Source organism: Odontesthes bonariensis, chromosome 1 (genome assembly GCF_027942865.1).
Source record: "Odontesthes bonariensis isolate fOdoBon6 chromosome 1, fOdoBon6.hap1, whole genome shotgun sequence".
NCBI classification, from domain to species: Eukaryota; Metazoa; Chordata; class Actinopteri; order Atheriniformes; family Atherinopsidae; genus Odontesthes; species Odontesthes bonariensis.
Window position 1 is genome coordinate 5,984,542 of NC_134506.1, and position 20,052 is coordinate 6,004,593.

Below are 20,052 nucleotides of genomic sequence, written 5' to 3' on the forward strand. Positions count from 1 at the left end.
CCTTGTACTAATATCCATCTTCCACATTCTGGCATTTTAAAAAGTGAAGTGTTTGTTGTGTTCCAAAGAAACTGAATACAACAATAACACCTCATCTATGCTGAGGCATTATAGAGCTCTGTATGAGAACAAGGAGACCAACAACAACGAACCAAGCTCAGGTAAGCCAGGTAGCCTAAGTCTCTTTACTATATTAATGTATATACTATACTACTGTATTTATTATTATTTTCAGGAGAGAAGAATACTAAATGAGGCCTTGGTTGATATGGTGATAGAGGACTCACAGCCCTTCACCATTGTGGAGGATAAAGGGTTCAAAAAGCTTGTTAAAGCTTTGAACCCTAACTATGTTCTCCCCACAAGGCAGATATGTATGTGAGCACATGAAGCATTTTCCCCATTTTATGATATTTACCAAGAATGTTCTCTCTTTCAGGATTTGAAAGCTATGGTGGACGATGGATACAAGAAGTCCAAGGAGAAGGCCAAACCCTCAGTGTCCCAAACAACAGCAGTTAGTTGGACAGCGGATATGTGGACCTCTATAAACACTGACTCATATCTAGCTGTGACATGCCATTTTATAGATACAAGCACCTCATTACAATCTGTTGTTTTAGGGGTGCTGCATTTCCCTCAGTCACAAACGGCTGAAAATCTGGCAAGAGTAGTAGCAGCACTGATGTCACAGTGGGGTATAACTCACAAAGTTACTGGACTTGTGACTGACGGTGCAGCAAACGTGGGTGATTGTGTCAAGGTAATTAATTTGCCTCACTCACATTGTGTGGCACATTGTTTAAATTTAGTTGTTAAAAAGACTCTTGAACTGTGTTGTGTGATATATAATTACAGAATGTCTAAAAGTTTTGTCATCATTTCATGATGCCATAGTGGAGCTATCTGAGGAGAAAAGGGTCTCAGGATCCAAAGTAATTCCCCTATTGACTATGTTACACCATGCAATGGAAGAGGAGGATCTTGGAATGCTACAAACTCCAGAGAGCAGGGATCTGGCAGAGAGTCTGAGGAAACAAATAAAGGAGAAGCTTTTCATCTACCAGTCACAGAGTATGACATCACTGGCAACACGTCTGGATCCACAATTAAAAAAATAGGCTTCTATAGTCCTAATAAAGCCGAGGAGGCAGAGAAGAGACTAATAGCAGAATATGCTGCTGTAATTAGAACCACCGTGTTCTCCCCCTCATCATCCTTATCATTCTTCTCCTCATCATCCTCCTCCTCCACATCATCCTCATCAGAAGCTTCTCTGCCTGGGACTCATGGTAATCAATGTATTTTCTTTGTGTCATTGTTGAATGTAGTCACTTACAGTAGGCTTGTCTGTTTTAGGAAGCAAACTGTGGCAGCGTTTGGACGCCACAGTACAGCAGAGAAGGATCCAAAATTAAACCACTGATGCAACAGTGGAAGTCAAAACATACCTTGCAGAACCAAATATCAAGAGATCAGGGGACCCACTACAATACTGGGAAAAATATAAGAATCTATACAACAGCTTGTATTCCCTTGCTGTGAAGATTTTGTGTAAGTAGTGATGTTGAGTTTAAGTTTTTAAACTACAGTAAATGTAGAATGTACATTGGCAAACATAATTAAATCTCTTGGTTGACAATTAGGTATGTTACAACAAAACCCTCCAGCTTCCAAATACCCACATTTCAGCCTGTTAAAGCTGATAATGACATCTTACATTACATTTTCATGAGAAAAATCTGTGTTCCACGACACAAATTAATCGATTGCATTTCACATAATCTTTTGTAGTGTATTTGATTATATTCCATTTTGAACAGCGTTAGTGGCAGCATGTTGCAGTACAAATATCAAGTTTAAACCTTGCATCTTGTCATGTATGCCTTATACAATGTTGAGAATCGTCCACAGTATTTTTAAAACACTCATTTCTGAAGGATTTTTTCACACTGGTTTGAAAGCTTTGCTACTTGAATGGTTTCTCCTGGTAATTCTATTACTTTTTAATGTCTTCTATGATGAGCAAGCAAGCCAGTGGAAGAGTTGCATACCGGCAAGCTAACTGATTGATTTCCAACTAATGCCCCAAATAAGACCCAAGTCCCACATAAGTTTAGTCAGATCCCATGGATGTACTGCAGGAGAATGATGGAGAGAAAAAGAAGAAGTTCAAACAATTTTCTCCCACAAAATCATGGGGAGTGATCATTGGCAAAACAATTAAAGAGCTTGGAGCATTAACAAGGACATAGCTGCAGAAAAATATCTAGGACACCAACTACTCTCTACCTGGTTTTCAGACTATATTAACAGACAGAGAGAGCACAATGAGTGGCAATATTATGGGCGGAGATATTGCAACACTTATTAGCAACACATGATGTAATCTTGGACATGTTACTGAGAAATAAAGGACTTGTCACCTGCAAGTGTCTCTCCATACTCTCTACAATTAGCAGGATTGTGGGAGGTGTGATCACAGGAATTAAAAGATCACAAGATTCAGGGTTAAGGGTGATCAGAATAATGAAAGCCTGGAAAGACCCAGTGAGCTTTTTAAAACAATGCTCAACAATCTCTTCCCCTGCCTCCAGACATACAGACCTCACCCTTTAGTTGGACCCAAGGCTTCCCTCGAGAGTCTCACTTTGGACCTCAATTATGGATTCAACCCAGTCTTACAAGCATCTCTCTCCACATCAGTATACATTGAAACTATTCTCTCCCTCTCTCCCCGTTTCTCTTCCCTTTGGACACCTCAGGCTTTCAGTACCACTCAAACTTCTGTGATATGTTGAAACTCAGATGACTCTGCAGTTGTGATTCGTAATGGACAGGAGTACAGGGATCTGGTTGACCACTTAGTGACATAGTGTGGGAATAATCATGGGAATAATCACCTAATATTGAATGTGAACAGAAGATGATTGTGGATTTTAGGAAAAGTACAAATAAGCCAAATACAGTTTATATCATGGGACATGAGGTGTTCACTTGAACAACAGACTTGGCTGGAAATGCAACACTGTCTCTTCTACTTGAGGAAATAAAGCAATTAATTTTTTTTTCAGCAAAATGTTGCCAAATTTCCATTAGTTTGTGGTGGATATTGCAATTTGCTTTTCAGCAATTTGTTAAGGTAGCAGCATTAGAGCAACAAACTGATAAAGAAAGCTGGTCTGTGCTGGGGTCTTCTGCTGATTGTGCAAAGAAGAATGTTGGAAAGGTTACTAAACATAATCAACACCACTGCACACCCTTTAATCATCAACATAGTGATAAAACAATGGAGAATATTCATTTAGAGGCTTCTTTAGCCCCTTTGCAACAAATAACTGTAATAGAGGTCCTACTCTACCACAGTGTAACCCCTATACAGTGACTTTTTATCATGAAAAGGCAGGCTATAATTAATTTAAATTCCCTTCAGTTGAGTTCAATTCAATTCAATGACAGTTACTCAAATGGATAAAACTGTTGATTTCTTTCCTGCTGTCCTGCGGTAGTTTAGTTGACTCAGTGCATCTTCTACAATGTCCAGCTCATACCGGATGTCTTTTACCATGCTATTGATTTTGTTGGTGTCCCTCAGAATGTCCATATTCTGTGTATAGGGGTTGTAGTGCACTGTGAATGGACGCTGAAGGGTCTTCGCAAACTCCCTGCAAATAAATCACAATCAATACTGTCATTAGCCAAGTTGAACATCAAGTATTTTTTATATCATTTCAGTATTATAGAAGGAAAATTACAACTTGAATATCAGCTCCATGAGAAAAAAAAAATTCTAAGAAGGATCACTCTTCCCACCAAAGAAGTTCAATATCAATTTAACCGGCTGCGATCCAGATGTCTTTTCATTATCACAACATAGAGACTAATTTGCTGGGACTGAGTAGATGCTTTTTATCAAGGAATAATTCTTAAATGTACATATATGTACATGTATATACATATACAAATACACTTTTCAGGAGAGCACTTATTAACTTATACTGATATAACAATGGATTGTAATCACATTATGAGTAGAGTTCTACATACCTCATTTTGTTCTTGGCTTCCTCAAAACTTTCAGAAACGAAATAGACATCCTGGAACGTGGTTATCAGGCACTCTTGGTTACTGGCAGGAATAGGGTTAAATGGAAGGATATTGGCCTTGCCAGACAGAGCATGCTAAAAGGAGAAAGATTAAGTTTGTGGTCAGATATTTAAATAATTCAAAAGACATATTGAGAGAATTCCCTACTTAACCTGGCATGTAGATAAACACAATTTAGGTTGAATGCTATAACGATAAACCAGTCATCAATGTAGAATTCTCAAGTGTTTGTTTTCTTAATTTTCAAGATAAATTATACAAGTGACCATATAAGATAAAAGTCTAGTATTCTTGGTAAGATTATGGCTGCATGTTTTACTAGTTATGGCCAGTGATTGGCAAATTGTTGATTAATATAAACAAATAAAGATACTGTCACTATAATTACATTCAGTGGGCTCGTGTTAACAAATGAAATATTAATAATGTGGAAAGAAGATTCCAACACAACTTATTAAAAACCTTGTGTCTTTTTTAACATATATACAGTAGAAGTCATGATGTATTTTTGCAGGACATATGTCACCTTTAATTCACTGATGGAGGAGAGGAGTCCAGCTCCAAAAGCCCGTAGCATGCCATCCTGCTTACATAGTCCAAACTCCACTGTGAAGAAATAACACTAAAACAAACAGGTTTTAAAATATTACTTCATCCCAGAATAATTTAAAAGCACTGCAAAAAGGTGTTAAATTTTTTGTTGTTGGGACACTGGTAGTTGTCCCTTTATTTTTCTTCTTCTTTCATCTTCTAAAGAAAGGCTGCTCCTTTTAAAAAAAAAAACATTCTGACTGGTTAGCCTGAAATGGCCTTAACATGCACTACACACAATTCTACAACTACTTTGATGAAATTCAAATTTGTGCAGAAAGTCACCATTTTAAATGCTTTCTAGTAAAAGGAAACTGTAAAAAAACAAAAATAATACCAAAGATTAAAAAAGTTTTTTGTTGAAGGTTTACAGGTATTTGATTTGATGTATTTAATAATAATAATACATTTTATGTAAAAGCGCTTTTCTAAATACTAAAAGACCGATTCTGTGGGCAAGTCGGGACACACGCTGGACGCCGTAGTCGCACAGCTCTGCCCACACGCATGATACCCTCTGCATACGTACGAGCAAATAATAATCTCAATGCGGAAGGGTTTTTGAAAATTTTTAGGGGGCGCCACTGAGCCATTTTGCTCCGCCCACACACGATAACCTTTACATACGTACGAGGTTGTCAGGTTGACTTCATTTTTTGTGGCGAGTGATGGCGAGTCGTCGAACTTTGAGGTGTTGCCACAGTCACGCCCTTTCAAGTTTGAAAAAGTTTCTCCATGATTTTTTTTCCCCCATGTCTTAAGAGTAAACTGGCCAAGTTTGAAGCCTGTAGCATTAAATCTGTAGGACGAGTTTGATCACATGCAAGGCATGGAATCTGGCAAAAATGGCACAAAAACGCACCTTCCATACAAAATGGCCACCTTCCTGTGGACGGAGGACCATGGCGGCAAGAGACTTTTTAGTGCATCTGGGCATGATGAATGAGTGTACTGAATTTCGTCGTCCCTCGCGAAACTAACCCCATTGCAGGGACAATTTTTAAGTATCGTAGGGGGCGCCAATGAGCCATTTTGCTCCGCCCACACACGATACCCTTTACATACGTACGAGATCGTCAGGGTGGACGTGTGTGCCAAGTTGCATGACCTTGCAATGATGATAAGGCTTTCAAATCACAAACGCCATCACACGATTTTCACCGCCTGGCCACGGCCACGCCCTTTGAGGTTTGAAAACGTTTCTCCATGATTTTTTTCCCCCATGTCTTAAGAGTAACTTGGCCAAGTTTGGAACTGTTACCATTAAATCTGTAGGAGGAGTTCAATCAAATGCGAGGTGTGGATAAAAAAAGACGTTTCCAACCACCAGCAGGTGGTCCTATAGGTGGATGTCACTATGATAATATGTACGCGTTTAGGCTGGGTCCAGCATTTGCCGTATGAAGTTTGGGACAGATTGGATAATGTATGTGGGAGTTATAAGCGACTTCATTGTTTTGTGGCAAGTGATGGCGAGTCATCGAACTTTGAGGCGTCGCCACGGCCTTTTAGGTTTGAAAACGTTTCTCCATGAAGTTTGGGACAGATTGAATAAAAGGGGTTTAAACAATTAAAGCTCGAAGGAACAGCAGTTTCTCTAGTTTAATTTATCTGTGTCCAGAAATTAGTTAAGAAGAGGGACAACAACTTGGTGGGGTTAGTATTTGTCAAATCATTGTCTCCTCAATAACCAAAAGGCTCATCAGTGTCTAATCCACCCCTTAAAGTGCTTATGAAACGAATTTTAATTGTTGGAATTTCACAGTTTTTGCTGCTGATTCTAAAGGTTCCAAGCCTTGCGATTAAAATGAGATATTGTCTGGATAATAATTTATCCGGGAAGTCATGTTAAAACGGGCTCAAAAGGAGCCACATTTTGTCTATTTGTGCGAATTCTTTTTTTAATGCGTGACGTCATAGGGTTGACACAGAAGTTCTCGTAGTCTAACTGTAATGGCGGCATCTATGGCTAAAACATCAAAGCACGGCAGAAAATATTGTGTTGCTGGAGGAACAAATGGTGTTAGTTTCAAAAATAGCAGCTTCACTGAAGGGATCTCTCTGCACATGTTTCCCAAACCAAAAACTACTGGAACTGAGGCTGACAAGGAGAAGGCAAAGACGAGAGCACGGTGGATACAGTTTGTACGGAGGCATCGTCGTGATTTTGAAGTGTCCTCAACATCCGTGTTGTGCTCCGTACATTTCCATCACAACTGTTTCACTAAAAATGTGGAGATCGCGGGAATGGTTGGGAATAGGAGACGTCTTTTAGCTGAAGCTGTTCCAACTATTGACATCGCTGGACCTGGTGTGCCGACGGAGACTGTCCCTGCTCGAACTACTGCTCGGGCGCGAAGACAGGTGAGTCTGAAATTTCCAGATCGGACATTACTGGACTTGTTTTTTTTATATATAATAATGTTCGCTTACTGTTCGCTTCTGAGAGGCAAGTGTCGACCACTGCTATTGGCTGAGAGCACGGTGGACCGTATCACAGCGTGCTGCCGCCTGCCGATAGCTGCACCTGAATTGCTGCTCGGAAGCAGGGGACTGCTCGCTTTTCTCTTCGGTCCACACACATATCCAGCTAGAATTGCTGTCTGGTCTCTCCGGTGATTGCGCCGGCTACGACATCCGAGGCTCCGTGGATCAGTCCTACCGATGGCTGCTGTCAGTCGTGCCGAGGCCGGGTGCCCACCTCCCTGCCGCCGACCCGTGAGGATCCGCAGATGGGGCCGCGCACAGGATCTCCGACCCGTTAATGCACGCCATTGTTTATTAAGCTTATATTAAAACCATGTTATTATCAAATACGTTTTTTTTAAGTGGCTGGATTTCAAAGTGCCCCTTCGTTAGGTTTCAATGTGTCAAAGACAGCGCAGCAGAATGCCATATCTGCGAAACCGGCATGTTCAAATCTTTTCCAGTTTACCACAGCAAACATACACTATTGTGTCATTTGATTGATAACATCTTAATAATAATCAGCGTGTAGTAGGAGCGATGGCTGTTTTTTGCCCGCCGATCCTGTGCCGAAAATGGTAACTTTCATTTCCATTACCCATACGGGAGGTGCAGAGAGCCTCTACAGTATAGATATTAAATCGATTTGTGTGGCTTAAATTCAACGAAAGTTTTTCCACATAATGTTAGAGGTGTGTTCTTTCGACCTGCTGATGTTTGTATCAGAATTTTGGTTCCTTTATGAGATATAGGTCCATCAAATGTATGTTATTATCACAGCCAGCCATACTAGCAAATAAGGGAGTCAACCCTATGACGTCACGGTCATGTGGCCAATTTCGCACCAAAGGCCACAATTCACATTTTTAAATGGCCGTTTTAACAAGTTATGCCCGGAAAATTTAGTTCAAGTTGGATTGATGGTTTTAGAAAAAGACAAAAATTTCATTTGAATGATAGATGAACATTCGTTTCAGTTCATCTTTAAGACTTCGACAGTATTAAAAAAAAAGCAGTCATCATTACTGACAAATTTGTTTTCAGCGGAATTTAGCCCAACTGTGCCCCATTGATGTCTACGTTTCCCCATCATTATGATATTGTTAACCCGTAACTTCCTAACCATTCCTAACCTAACCAGCAAAGGGTTTAAATCAGCACCCTCTCCGATCCATCAATCACTTTTCCATATAACAGCAAACTCACATGTGAACTCACAGTCACGTGAAAGGGAAAATGTCACCCTGGCAAAAATTTTAACCTGCACATAAACTCACAGCTAGTAGTCCAGTATCTTGACTTTGAATACATATCTTAAAAAATAGAGGACCACTGAAGGGAGATTGACGTTACCTTGTGGCTATTTGCAAGAAATTTTGGGTGACCCTGAAACCCATAATTATGCTGCTCTAGGGCTAGGGCTTACTGTTCTTCTCAACCCACAGCCAGTTGAGGCAGATAGCCGCCCTGCCTTGGTTTGGTTCTGTCACAGATTTCTTGCTGTTTAAAGGGAGTTTTTTCTCTCCATCTTCACGTTGTGCATGCTAAGAATGGGGGATTGTTTTTAAGGAGAGATTTTGATACAATCTGTTGGTTTCCTTAGCCAGGGAACTTTTCTAAAATGGCTCTATATGAATTGGGACATATTTGCAATTTTATTAAATGGATTTGATTGGATCATGATTGTATTACAAATAATTGGATTGTAATTGGCTTGAATTGGACCGTATCTTTGAAGTGCCTTGAGATGACATTGTATAGAAATGGAAATAATGATGAGAAAGCTAGCCCTCTCTGACATGTGGAGAGATCTGAACCCCACAAAAAAAGACTTTTCCTTTTTTCATATCAAAATTTGATATATTCCAGGCTTTTTTATAAATGTTTCGGGGTGATTTAACTAATTAAATGGTACATTAAGATGCTGAATCTATCTGATCATGCCCCAAATTACATGGCTCTTACATTATAACCTGAAAAGAAGCAGACTATTTGTAGGCTTAACAGAAATTTAAAACAAATGGGACAACAGCTTAAAAAAGATATAAAAGAGATTATTAATAAAAATGATAACAGGGAAGTATCAAGTATCTCCAACTATGTTGTGAGATGCTTGTGCTTGTGCTTGATGCTTGTGCCACTACTTAATCTTGTCGTCACTACATTCCCTGTCTCATGGTCAACTGGCATGCAGGTTCAGACTCCGTTCTTGTAAGTTCTTAAAAATAGTCGTAAGAATTTAATGAAGACAAAAGAGAAGTCAAAAATAATCTTCTGTAGACAGCAAAGTGCAAGCAGGGAACATTTAATTTGCCCATAACATGCAGTGAAACATTTCCAGAATTGTCTGACTATTATCTCTGGGCTTCACCTTTTATTTATTAAGCGGCCCCTACTAATCAACACCCTTTCTATTTTTTTCTTTAATTTGTAGCTCTTTGTCCAATACACCATTATTATCTTATATCATAATATATCCGTGTAATTTTCCATCCTTCCTGAATTTTTTAAAAACATGAGCTTGAGGTGTACGTCCCTCCAGGTTTGCCTATTCTACTGTCTCCATGTTTCAAAATTACAGCCCTCAACTTTCCACAATTTATAGACATTTAGTGGGCCATTTGTTAAAAGCCATCTGGAAAACGTGACACTCCATGCCACATTTCCTTTTTAATTGCATGCTGTGGCATACTTCTGTGGTTGTGAGGTTTGATTTTTATGTATTCAACAGACGTTTTTGTCCAAAGCAACTTACACTGGTAGGGTAAGGGGTTGGTGGAGTTAGTACCTTCCATGCAGGGGATTTGAACCCAGGTCACCCACATGAAAGGTGGTAACATATATGCCCTTTATGTTAACTAGTGTAATGGTAAGATTATATATAAGATGTGATATATATATAAAAACAAAGCCGTGTACAAGGCCCCTTTTCTTTAAAATCTAGTCAAGCAGCAACAACAACAACAACAAAAAAAATCAACTGCAAATAAAATTAAACAAATTGGACAAGAAACATAAAACAACCTCTGGAACAAGGTGAATGAAGTGAAATTTACAAGAAAAATAACTAATTCAACTAAATGTGCACTAAAGAAATTAAAATCAACATAAAAATAAAAAAATCTAAATTAAGATCAGCTAAATCAGCTAGATCAGCTTCTTGCTTATTAATTAAAAAGGCAACAAAGCAGAAACTTAAACATAAAGTAAAAGATCCCTTACACTTGTAAAATAGAACACAAATCAGATGATAAACATAAATCATTTCTACCTTTTTTTTTTTTTTTACAAAAATCTGTACTCACAACACTTTTTTTCACCTGATAAAATTGCCTGAGGTAACCTAAAGGGAAAATATGTTATTAATTGCCAAAATACGGACAAATAAATTTTTAAAAAAAGCTATTTTCAATCTAAAACAAATATAGCAGCAGGTTTCAGACAGTTTTTCTGTCTAAGTACGTACTTAAAAACTTGTTATAAGGAAATTAAAGACTGGCATGATCCCACTCTCCTGAATAAGGTGGTGATTTCTTTAATACCGATAGAGGGCAAAGATGAATTAAACTGTGGAAGTTAAGATTCCTTGGAAGAAGACTTGGTTCTTTACTAATTTACACACACATATACATATATACATGTATGCTTTGCTTGGATCTTGCTCTGCTTGCTTGGATCGTTTTGCTGTTCTTGGATCGGATCTTGCTCTGCTTTGCTTGAATCTTGCTCTGCTTTGCTTGGATCTTGCTCTGCTTTGCTCGGATCTTGCTCTGCTTTGCCCTGCCGCAAAGCTCTGTCGCTGCTGTGGAGACCGACTATATATTTTATGGTGTACCTAAGTGGTTGAGTTCAATGCTTGCCCCAATTAAATACTCGCATCACATTTCAGTCTTGTTAATGTAGGCCTACGGCAGTTCCACCTTTTAACGTCAAGCTTAGTCGCGGTTTAATAATTATTTTTGTAATACTACTACTACTTTGATGGGTTGTTGCCTTTACAGCAAATGAAAGGCACTCCACCTGAGGATGCTGCTGTTCCCTGTCTTGGCTTCCATGGAGCTCATGGAAAAGTCGGGAACTTCCTCCGAACCAGCCATATCGCCAAACACAATTGTATGCATTCAGAATAAGCTTCTGAAATTTATCTCTGTTTCTCGTCTCGTTTTGACGAGAGTGGTTCTGACAGAAATGGAGCAACGCGATAGTTCTGGCAGACCACGTAGTCAACGCGCCCTTTGCCTATTGGCTGACGCCGACCCAACCCTTATGGCTGTCCACAAACCAACTGCGCTTATGGGTAATCAGCTGCTGCTCGCAATTGGATGCTGGCATTTGGGGCGCTTCATTTAAACTTGGTTGCTGTCACTGCTCTTTTTGCTTTCTGCTTGCACCCACCACCTCCCCTGCTCCACCGACTTCTCATTGCCAACAATGTCATACTGTTGTCATTGAGTGGTTCTGACAGAACTCAAACCTGGTGACTTACTGGAAGAGCAATATTTCTGATAGGATTGTAAAGCTACAGTAATTCCTCAAACCCCATTATTTGTTTGTCTTTATCAGTTTTACAATTAAGTTTGATATGTGAATCGCTGGCTCTGGGTGACTCAGCGGTCAGACGGGCAAGTAGCGAATCCATGCCAACTCGGATCTTTTTAAGTTTCGATTCTGCCGCGTGACTCGACTGGCCGTGAGTCACCCAGAGCCAGCATGATTCGCCAGACTCAGGCACCCGCTTCCTTGACACAGAAACAACTCAATATACGATCTGACCGAGCAAGGATCCGTCATGAAGTGGCGCTGGCTTAACTAGAGAAAAAAATGCAATGGTACGAAGTTGGAACATAAGTCGTGTTTTTATTGAATAATAAGAGCCGAGCGCGAGCAGAGTGAGCCGTTCGAGCGAGCAGTTACGAGTCAGCGGGGATTCGTCCCGTCCGGATGGATCGTAAGTCAGGACGGATCAGTAGGGGGCATGGCTCACTTAACCAACAAACGGGCTCGTGACAAACGGGGCGGGAGTTAGGTTTCGTTTCACTCAGTGTGTGTCTGTGACTGTGTGTTCGTGACTGAACACCATGCTAGAGAATGACTGTAGCCTAGTAGGCAACTAAAGAGGGATATATATTCCGGTTTCATCATTTCTCTCACGACAAAGGTGCAAGAGCGCTGTAACTGCCATTTGTTGACATAATGAAATGCCGTCTGGCTCGACTTGGGCGGATCATTTTTTATTCTTTTTATTTTTATTTTTTTTTTAAGGCGGATCAAATGCATGCCACCATCCGGTCTGCCCGGGTGACGTATTTATCCGGGTTGAAAACCGGATAACCCGGATTTTGTTACAGCTCTAATCACAGAGCACTGATGTGTGGCCATTCACTGCTGGTGTGAGCTGTTATAACAGGAAATAAATGGAGCATCTGTTTTGAAGAGTATTGTTCTGCATATGTATGTCATGGCTTTCATAGAGACTGACATACTCTTCTTTGAGAAGCCTGGTTTTGATTAGAAAAAAAACATTTTATGTTCATTCTTTAATTTTATAGACTATATTTCTAAGAAGCACGGTGGTGTGGTGGTTAGCACCATCGCCTCACAGCAAGAAGGTTCCAGATTCAACTCCCAGCTGGGGCCTTTCTGTGTGGATTTTGCATGTTCTCCCCATGTATGAGTGGGTTCTCTACAGCTTCCTCCCACTGTCCAAAAAGATGCATGTTAGGTTAATTGGTGTGTCTAAAATTGTCCTTAGGAGTGAGAGTGAAAGTGGTTGTTTGTCTCATTTGGCCCTGTGATGGACTGGCATGTCCAGGGTGAACCCCACCTCTCGCCCGATGACCGCTGGGATAGGCTCCAGCCCCCCGCGACCCGACCGACGGATTCAGCGGGTATAGAAAATGGATGGATGGATTTATAAGAGTGAGATGTAATAAACAGACTGTACTTGTATAGTACTTGTCTAGTTGACCACTCAAAGTGCTTTAACAATATATGCCACATTCACTGAAACACTCATAAAGCACATCTTAGCCAGTGCTTTTATGCTTTTATTGAATGCATTCCTTCACCGATGGACAGATAGACAATGTGTGGTTAAGTGTCTTACGGAAGGACGCTTCAACAGCCTCCGATTGGTGACTGCTTGTGCGCCTGAGCTTCTCTTACCCTGCCACTTTCAATCCAAGCAAAGACCACTGGTTTTATGCCAATCACCTCCATCAACACTATAATAAGCTTCCCATTATTTGTAATTAAAATGTTTTATGGTATTGTAGCAGGATGATTGCTTTCCCTGTAGTTCTCCCCGCCAACAGTATTGTCCCCTTTAATTGCCCAGCATTTAAGAAGAGGGATTAGTAGATCTGCCCTCTCTCTCTGGCAACGGGTGCATGTGTTCTTCTTCTGGGTTACCTGGCTGCAGGTTGTGCAGACGCTATGCATTCTTCTCTCTTCTGGTGTTCAACCGCACAGGTATGTTTATTTATGGTGCGTCCAGGCTTGGACTGGCAATATGTGCGACCGGGCAAATGCCGCACATATTGCCTGGTGGGCCGGTCCACATCTGGGCTGGTGGCCTCTGATTTATTTATTTATTTTTTAAATATACGATTTTTAAATGTATTTATCGAGTCTACATTTGCTAATTATTAGCTATTTATTTTACTGATGCAATACGGCACTTTTTATTGATTTTTGACTGTAGAGACTTCATTAAGCGTTATACACACTGGAAACGTTCAAAAAGCACATCAAATCCCACTTATTCACTGAGGCCTATGGTCCTTAATCACCTTGGCCCCATCCCCATTTCTACCCACTCCCCTCTTCTTTCCTCTATTCCCTAGCCCCATCTCCTTTTTGTAAAGCGACCTTGGGTTACTTGAAAGGCGCTATATAAAACCAAGTCATTATTATTATTATTATTGTAGTTAATTGTTTGGGCTGTTTTTCAGGTGCTGCAACAACACGACTCTCATTGAGCTTAATAATGTGTGTTTGTCATCTATGGGAAAAACAGGAATTTTTGGATTTTTTTTTTATTTTTTATTTTTCCCAGTCCGACCCTGGGCGTGCCGATTTTTCCATCCGTGCACGCTAATTAATGACGTGTTTATGCGCTGGCAGGTGGACGGAGCGGTATGCAACGTCTGCTCATTCCCCTCTCGGTGCCGGAACTATGCCATGCTGAGGACTCGGCAACCGGCTACCACGAGTTGAATCGCTCTGCGTCTAGGGCTGCTGCTGCTTTATAGGGATGCAATCAACTGCTTTTTCTTTGGGACATAGCACGCTGTGGCTTTACGGTTATCGAGTATCCCTGCTCTGTAGTGTGTGTCAGGATTTAGCTACCTGAAGCAACAGGAGGTGGACAGCAGGGGAGATTTTCTTCCTTTTTTTATGTTATTTAGAAAATTTAATGGATTAGTTTCTTGAGTTAAGTCTGTATAATATTACTTTGAAGTCATTATCCCTTTCTTTTCCATCTTTGTGTTGGAACGTTATTTACTGTTTTGGATATATTTTCGGTCTCTCACTAACTGTCCATCTTTGTGATTCCAGGTGCTGAGGGCCTCACTGGTGAACCCTTTTTGGTGATGGTGTCCCTTCGTGTGTGTGTGTGTAGTGCCCCATTCACTCCCTTTTCTTTTGCTTTGCCCTTGTGCTTGTGTGTTAAATGTGGATTGCGGTGCTCCCATGTTAAGTTGATACCTTCACTCCGCCCCTCACCTTGAGCACGAAGGCCCCAGCCCTGGAAGATACAGTATTCTGTGCAGATAAGGTAACCTTTTTTAGCTAGTAGATTTGAACTGTTTTTAATAGTGATTCAAAATAAACTTTTGGATATTCTTTGGAAACACGTCTCTTGCCTGCTCAGTGTAACGAACTTGTGTTTGTCCTTTGTTTAGATTTAGTAATTTACTTTATTCATAGATTTCCATTTCTTTCCCTGGGTTACACCCTGGGGTGGCGTTGTCGGTTTTTGGTTTCCTTTTTCTTTAATTAAAATATAAACTATTGGGGCATTATCCCATCCCCACCTCACGCTCGCCACAGTATACTGAATTTATCATTTTAAACCAGGACAGGTTATGTCTTACAAACACTTAAACTTTCTCTTTTTTTTTTAAATCAAAACTACTAAAGTCAGTAAAATAGAAATGTGTGCTTGACTGTGTAGCGTGCTCTCAGGAAAGACAGAGAACGGAGATGTTTACATTAACCTTCCCCCCTTTTTCAAATGTCTTGACATCGAAAACATTTCACTGTTTATGACCCTTTCAACGGATTACCTAAAGAAGATAAGGACCCAGATGTGAATTCCGACCAACTGGAGTCTCTTTGTGAGATTCTCTCCTCCACGCCAGCCACGCATAATAAATTATGCAAACTGACACCCTCTGACAGAGAAACAAACCAGGCTTGCTCTTCTTTCCTGGCCTGTTACAAAGGAATGTTCAACTCTCTATTTTCTAGAAAGTAGAACTTTCACCATAATCCTCACTTTCTCCTGGAATAAAACTGTTAAAATCGGAACTGCATAAATCTACAGATCATTTTGAAACATTCGCCATTCTTTTACATGGAGTATTTACCAAGTTATGGAATATTGGATTTAATAGAAACTCTGCCATGGAACCACAGCACCACCCAGTGGACATAGATGACGGACACTTTCCACTCTGTCAGCCTAATGACCAAGGACACTCATAACTAAGGATGTTTTAATGTTCTCATTATGTACAATAAATAACCCAATGGTGTTAATCCCACAGGTATCACTCAAGGAGCCGCAGATCATTCTAGTTAACAGCAAGCAAAGTTGTCATTACCATTTTTGTCATGATAATATGAAGTATTGTATGCTAATAAGTGTTTCATGCTCATATTTGTGTTTATGCCTGCTTTTATGCGACAATATTGTCTGTTAGGAACATTATATTGTATAAATCAGTGTAACGTAGGTAAATGCGTTTGAAAGATAGAATTTTCCCTTTTGTTCTCAGTTCCACCCCCCTTTTTAGCTTTTTGGGTTGGGGGACAGTGAAACGCTGATTGGACGAAAGCTGACATGTGACCTCGAGTTTAAAACCCGAGCGCACCAGAGATTCTCTCTCTCATATCTACCATCTCTCCCCTCTTAGCTCGCTCTTACTGTTTACTCTCAAAATCCGCAACTCTGGGACCTCCCTGTGGTCCTCCAAGCCTTGACCACTCCCTTTGTCCCCTAAGCTTATGCTTACAATTTTTGACCTCTTGTAATCTTGCCTTTCCCCGCAACTCTTCTGTCCTCTCTCTATTTTACTCCGTAACTATTAATTCCCATTTTTTTAGACTTCCCTTTTTTTATAAAAGTCTGGTCCGATACACGCGAGTGTTTGCTAAATCACACCGCCCGGCCCAAGAAGAACAGCCGACTAAACGTCACCCAGCCGGTCACCAAGGAAACGTGGTCTCCAACAACGACGCCCAGCCGCTGGTAACCAAGGAAACGTGGTCTCCAAGGACTGACGCTCACCTTGTAAAGAACCACGATACTCTACGGCAAAAGTAAGGTGCATAAAGTCTGATATCTTTGGAGCAGTGGAACTCTGCTGAACTCGGAGTGCTGAATCCTTCCTCTGGAGGTGATGGTTGTGCAGAGATCCGTAGGAAATAACCGGCCGAAGTGATTAGCCATAGCAGTTCCGTGTGAAGAACCAGACTCAGTATTAATGTTTTAACCCCAGGTCACTAGTCCTCCCGTTTAGCTAAGTCATCTCTCCCTTTCAACCGTGTTTCCCTACAACTATTGCAAAGTACCCATATTCTGTCTCTTATCAAGTGTTTATACACCTATATACCTGTGCAATGTTGAATAAATGTTTGTATTAATCCATTTAAGAGCGTCACGGACAGTTACTAAGTCGGTTGTCACTTCAAACAGAACGTACGAATCAGAATGAGACTACCCAATTTATTATCTTAACAGTTTCCCTTTTTGAACTGCAACTTAACTAAGTTAAGCCAATCAAGGAGGTGGTGCCCCGAATTCTAGGTTTTAAGGCTTATTTGAGACAGTGAGAACCCTCATAAATCCTTATATTTGGTAACCAATAACGCTACATATTTTTGGTGCCGCCCGTGCGAGGCGTTTTTGCAAAATAGCCGCGCTTAGCAAAACTGTCTGTGTGTGAGCATTGTTCTACAAACTGTTGTTTCCTGCAATTGAGAGTTAACGAGAGCAAAGATATAGAGCCAAATAACGAACTTTATGGACGCATAAACTTGTTGTTTGAATGGTTTTTGTAGTAAGAAAGAATTACAAAAACACAGAAACGGAAGGCACCAGCGCCGCCTAGGTGTGCTTCCCCCTGAAGTAATTTTGCATGCAAGAGCGTGGTAAAACGCTCAATAATATATGGCCAAGTGGGGATCAATAATTGCGAGTAACCAATGTGATCTAACCACTCTGAGGAACATAGATAATTTATCCGCGAAATTCCGGTATTGTCTACTGTGCTCAGGACTCCGAGCTAAAGGCTTGCGTAGCTACCCAGCCTAGCAACTGGTTTGTTTACAAACAGTCAGGAGATTTGAGACGGCACGGCGAAGATTCCCGTGGCGGGTGAAAGTAACGTCTACACGGCGTGTGTATTGTGACCTCCCGAAGAGAGGGTAATTTAGTCAATTTTGAAGAATTGAAGTGCCTAAAGGCAAGTCTGTTTTAACTTGGTGTTCGTAGAAGCTCACGAGCCCAATTACGTCAGCACGCCGGTAGAAGCGCTGACGTGCTTAGAAGCCCCTTAAAAGTTTAAGGTGGAAAGTTGGAGACTGCCGCGTCTCGCAAACTGCTGCTGTCTTTTCTGCAAAGCTGTGTTGGAAACCGCCGTGTTTCTTTTTGCTTGTGACATGAATGTTGATGTTTAAAAGCTTGGCGTTGATGCTACAAAGCTAAATTGCTGTGGGCTAAAAGCCACACGCGCTGGAATGAGACTTCCTGAGTGGGAGGTGCCAAAGTTGTCAACATCTGACGTCAGCACTTTCTCACTCTTCCCCTGGAAGTCCGCTGCAAATAACGCAAGAACGAGCCTCAGCGTCATCTGCTGGTAGCTTGGTTAATTACAACAAAGTGAAGGAATTCTGGGAAATGGTGTTTGACTAACAAATCTGACCAGCGCCATCGTAATTTGTGGTGAAGTGATTGAATTGAAAAGCAATCACGTGGTTCACAACTAATTCCTGTACTAACAATGACTGTTTGCATAACTTGTTTAAGGGTTTAAGAGAAAAACGATTCTTAAATAAATAGGAAATTTAAAATCAGAAAACTCAACAGTAACTGATTTTTAAGGTTAAAAGAGAGTCAACCTAAAACGGTGGATTATATCCACAACTCCTAAATTGTGACACCCCAAATCAGCAACCCCAAAATTAACATCATTAGAAAAGTAACGACACTTGGAAGAAGGAAAGAACTTATTAATAATTTGGCTTAATCAAGTAAGATAAATTTTATTAAGGAATACTTCTTTTTAATTTTCTTTTGTTTGATTATTTCCATCTTGTTGTTATTTAATTTTTGTTTTAAGTTTAATTTCAAAATCAATTTGGAATTAAATAATTTTAAGCGATAAACTTTTAAATTTAAATTTTGATCATTAATTTTATTTTTTATTTTTATTTTAATTTTTATATATTTTATTAATTTTAAATTAAAAGAATTTTTTTTTTTTTGAATATTTTTTTTTTTTTTTCTTTTCGTTTCCTTTTTCTTTCTCTTACTTTCCTTCCCTTCTTCCAGACACGCCAAACTTAGTCTATAACTTGCCTAACTGCTTACCACAGTTACGCCTAAACAAATAGATTAACAAAACTTTTCTCGACAAATCAACATGACTTCTGACACGTCCAGTCAGGACGATCCATTCGAAGCAATGGAAAACACCCTGATGGATTTGACTGAAGAGCTAATTCCAGGTTATGTCAACCAAATAACAGGCACTGACCCCAACGAGCTCGGGGCAATAGTGTCAGAACTTATTGCAGGAGTGGAAGCGAAGACGCCCAAAGACAAAACTTTAACAAAGTTATTGGGGAGCTTAGCTGTCGTCTTCTCCGCGCGATTCAAACATGCACATAAGGTGGTGGAGCAAGCCGCTGAAAAACTCAAAACTCGGTCGCAAACGATAACGCAATTACAGGAGGAAAAGAAATTCCTCCAACATAAATTAGACGTCTCTGAAAGGACAGCAAGCCAGGCTGCTGACCAAATAAAGAAATTAACAACCCAGGTTGAACAATCAGACAGAGATATGAATCAACTAAAAGGGATAAACGGGGAGCTTGGGGAATCGCTCCAGCAGTGCCAACAAGATTTGCTGGCTAACCAAACTAAACTGGAAGAGGTTAATAAAGCCCATAAGGACTCGCAACAACCTCTCCACGATGCCCTGCAGACAGTGCAGGATTTGAACACTGAAGTCGCATCCTATGAGACGCATCTCAGTGCTAAACAAAAACAGATACAGCTTTTGCAGGAACACCTCGGCGAAGCTAAAGACAAAATCAATGAAGCGTATCAGCAAAACGAACGCCTAACAGCAGAGTTGATAAATGCAAAAAGAGATTTACGTCAGTCCTTGGAGGCTGAACGCAAACTGAAAATGCCTGATCCCTCTCAACCAGAAAAGGAAGGCCGTTTTAGCTATAAGGGAGCCCAGGGGGAGTCGTTCTTTCTTCCAACAGGGCCAGCTACCCCAAATCCTTTCAGAACCCACGGTGAGTCCCCAGAACCAACCAGACTGGATCAGTCGACCTTTGCTCTGGGGAACCACACACCGTTGGGACCTTCTGACCGAGAATTAGACAAAATCGCTCGCAACGTGCCAAGGTTCGAACCCACTCCTG

General features: G+C 40.5%; 1 protein-coding gene across 1 annotated transcript in view; it reads right to left on the reverse strand.

Annotated features, from left to right (window-relative positions):
- Positions 1-3,463: 3,463 nt before the first annotated feature.
- LOC142383195 (tryptophan 5-hydroxylase 1-like) overlaps positions 3,464-20,052 on the reverse strand; it is a 50,819-nt gene continuing 34,230 nt past the window's right edge. The window contains exons 9-11 of the mRNA XM_075469178.1: positions 4,634-4,729; positions 4,048-4,181; positions 3,464-3,665 (exon numbers count right to left, since the gene is read on the reverse strand). Of these exons, the coding sequence (XP_075325293.1) occupies positions 3,464-3,665; positions 4,048-4,181; positions 4,634-4,729 (432 nt within the window). The remainder of the gene's footprint in view (positions 3,666-4,047; positions 4,182-4,633; positions 4,730-20,052) is intronic.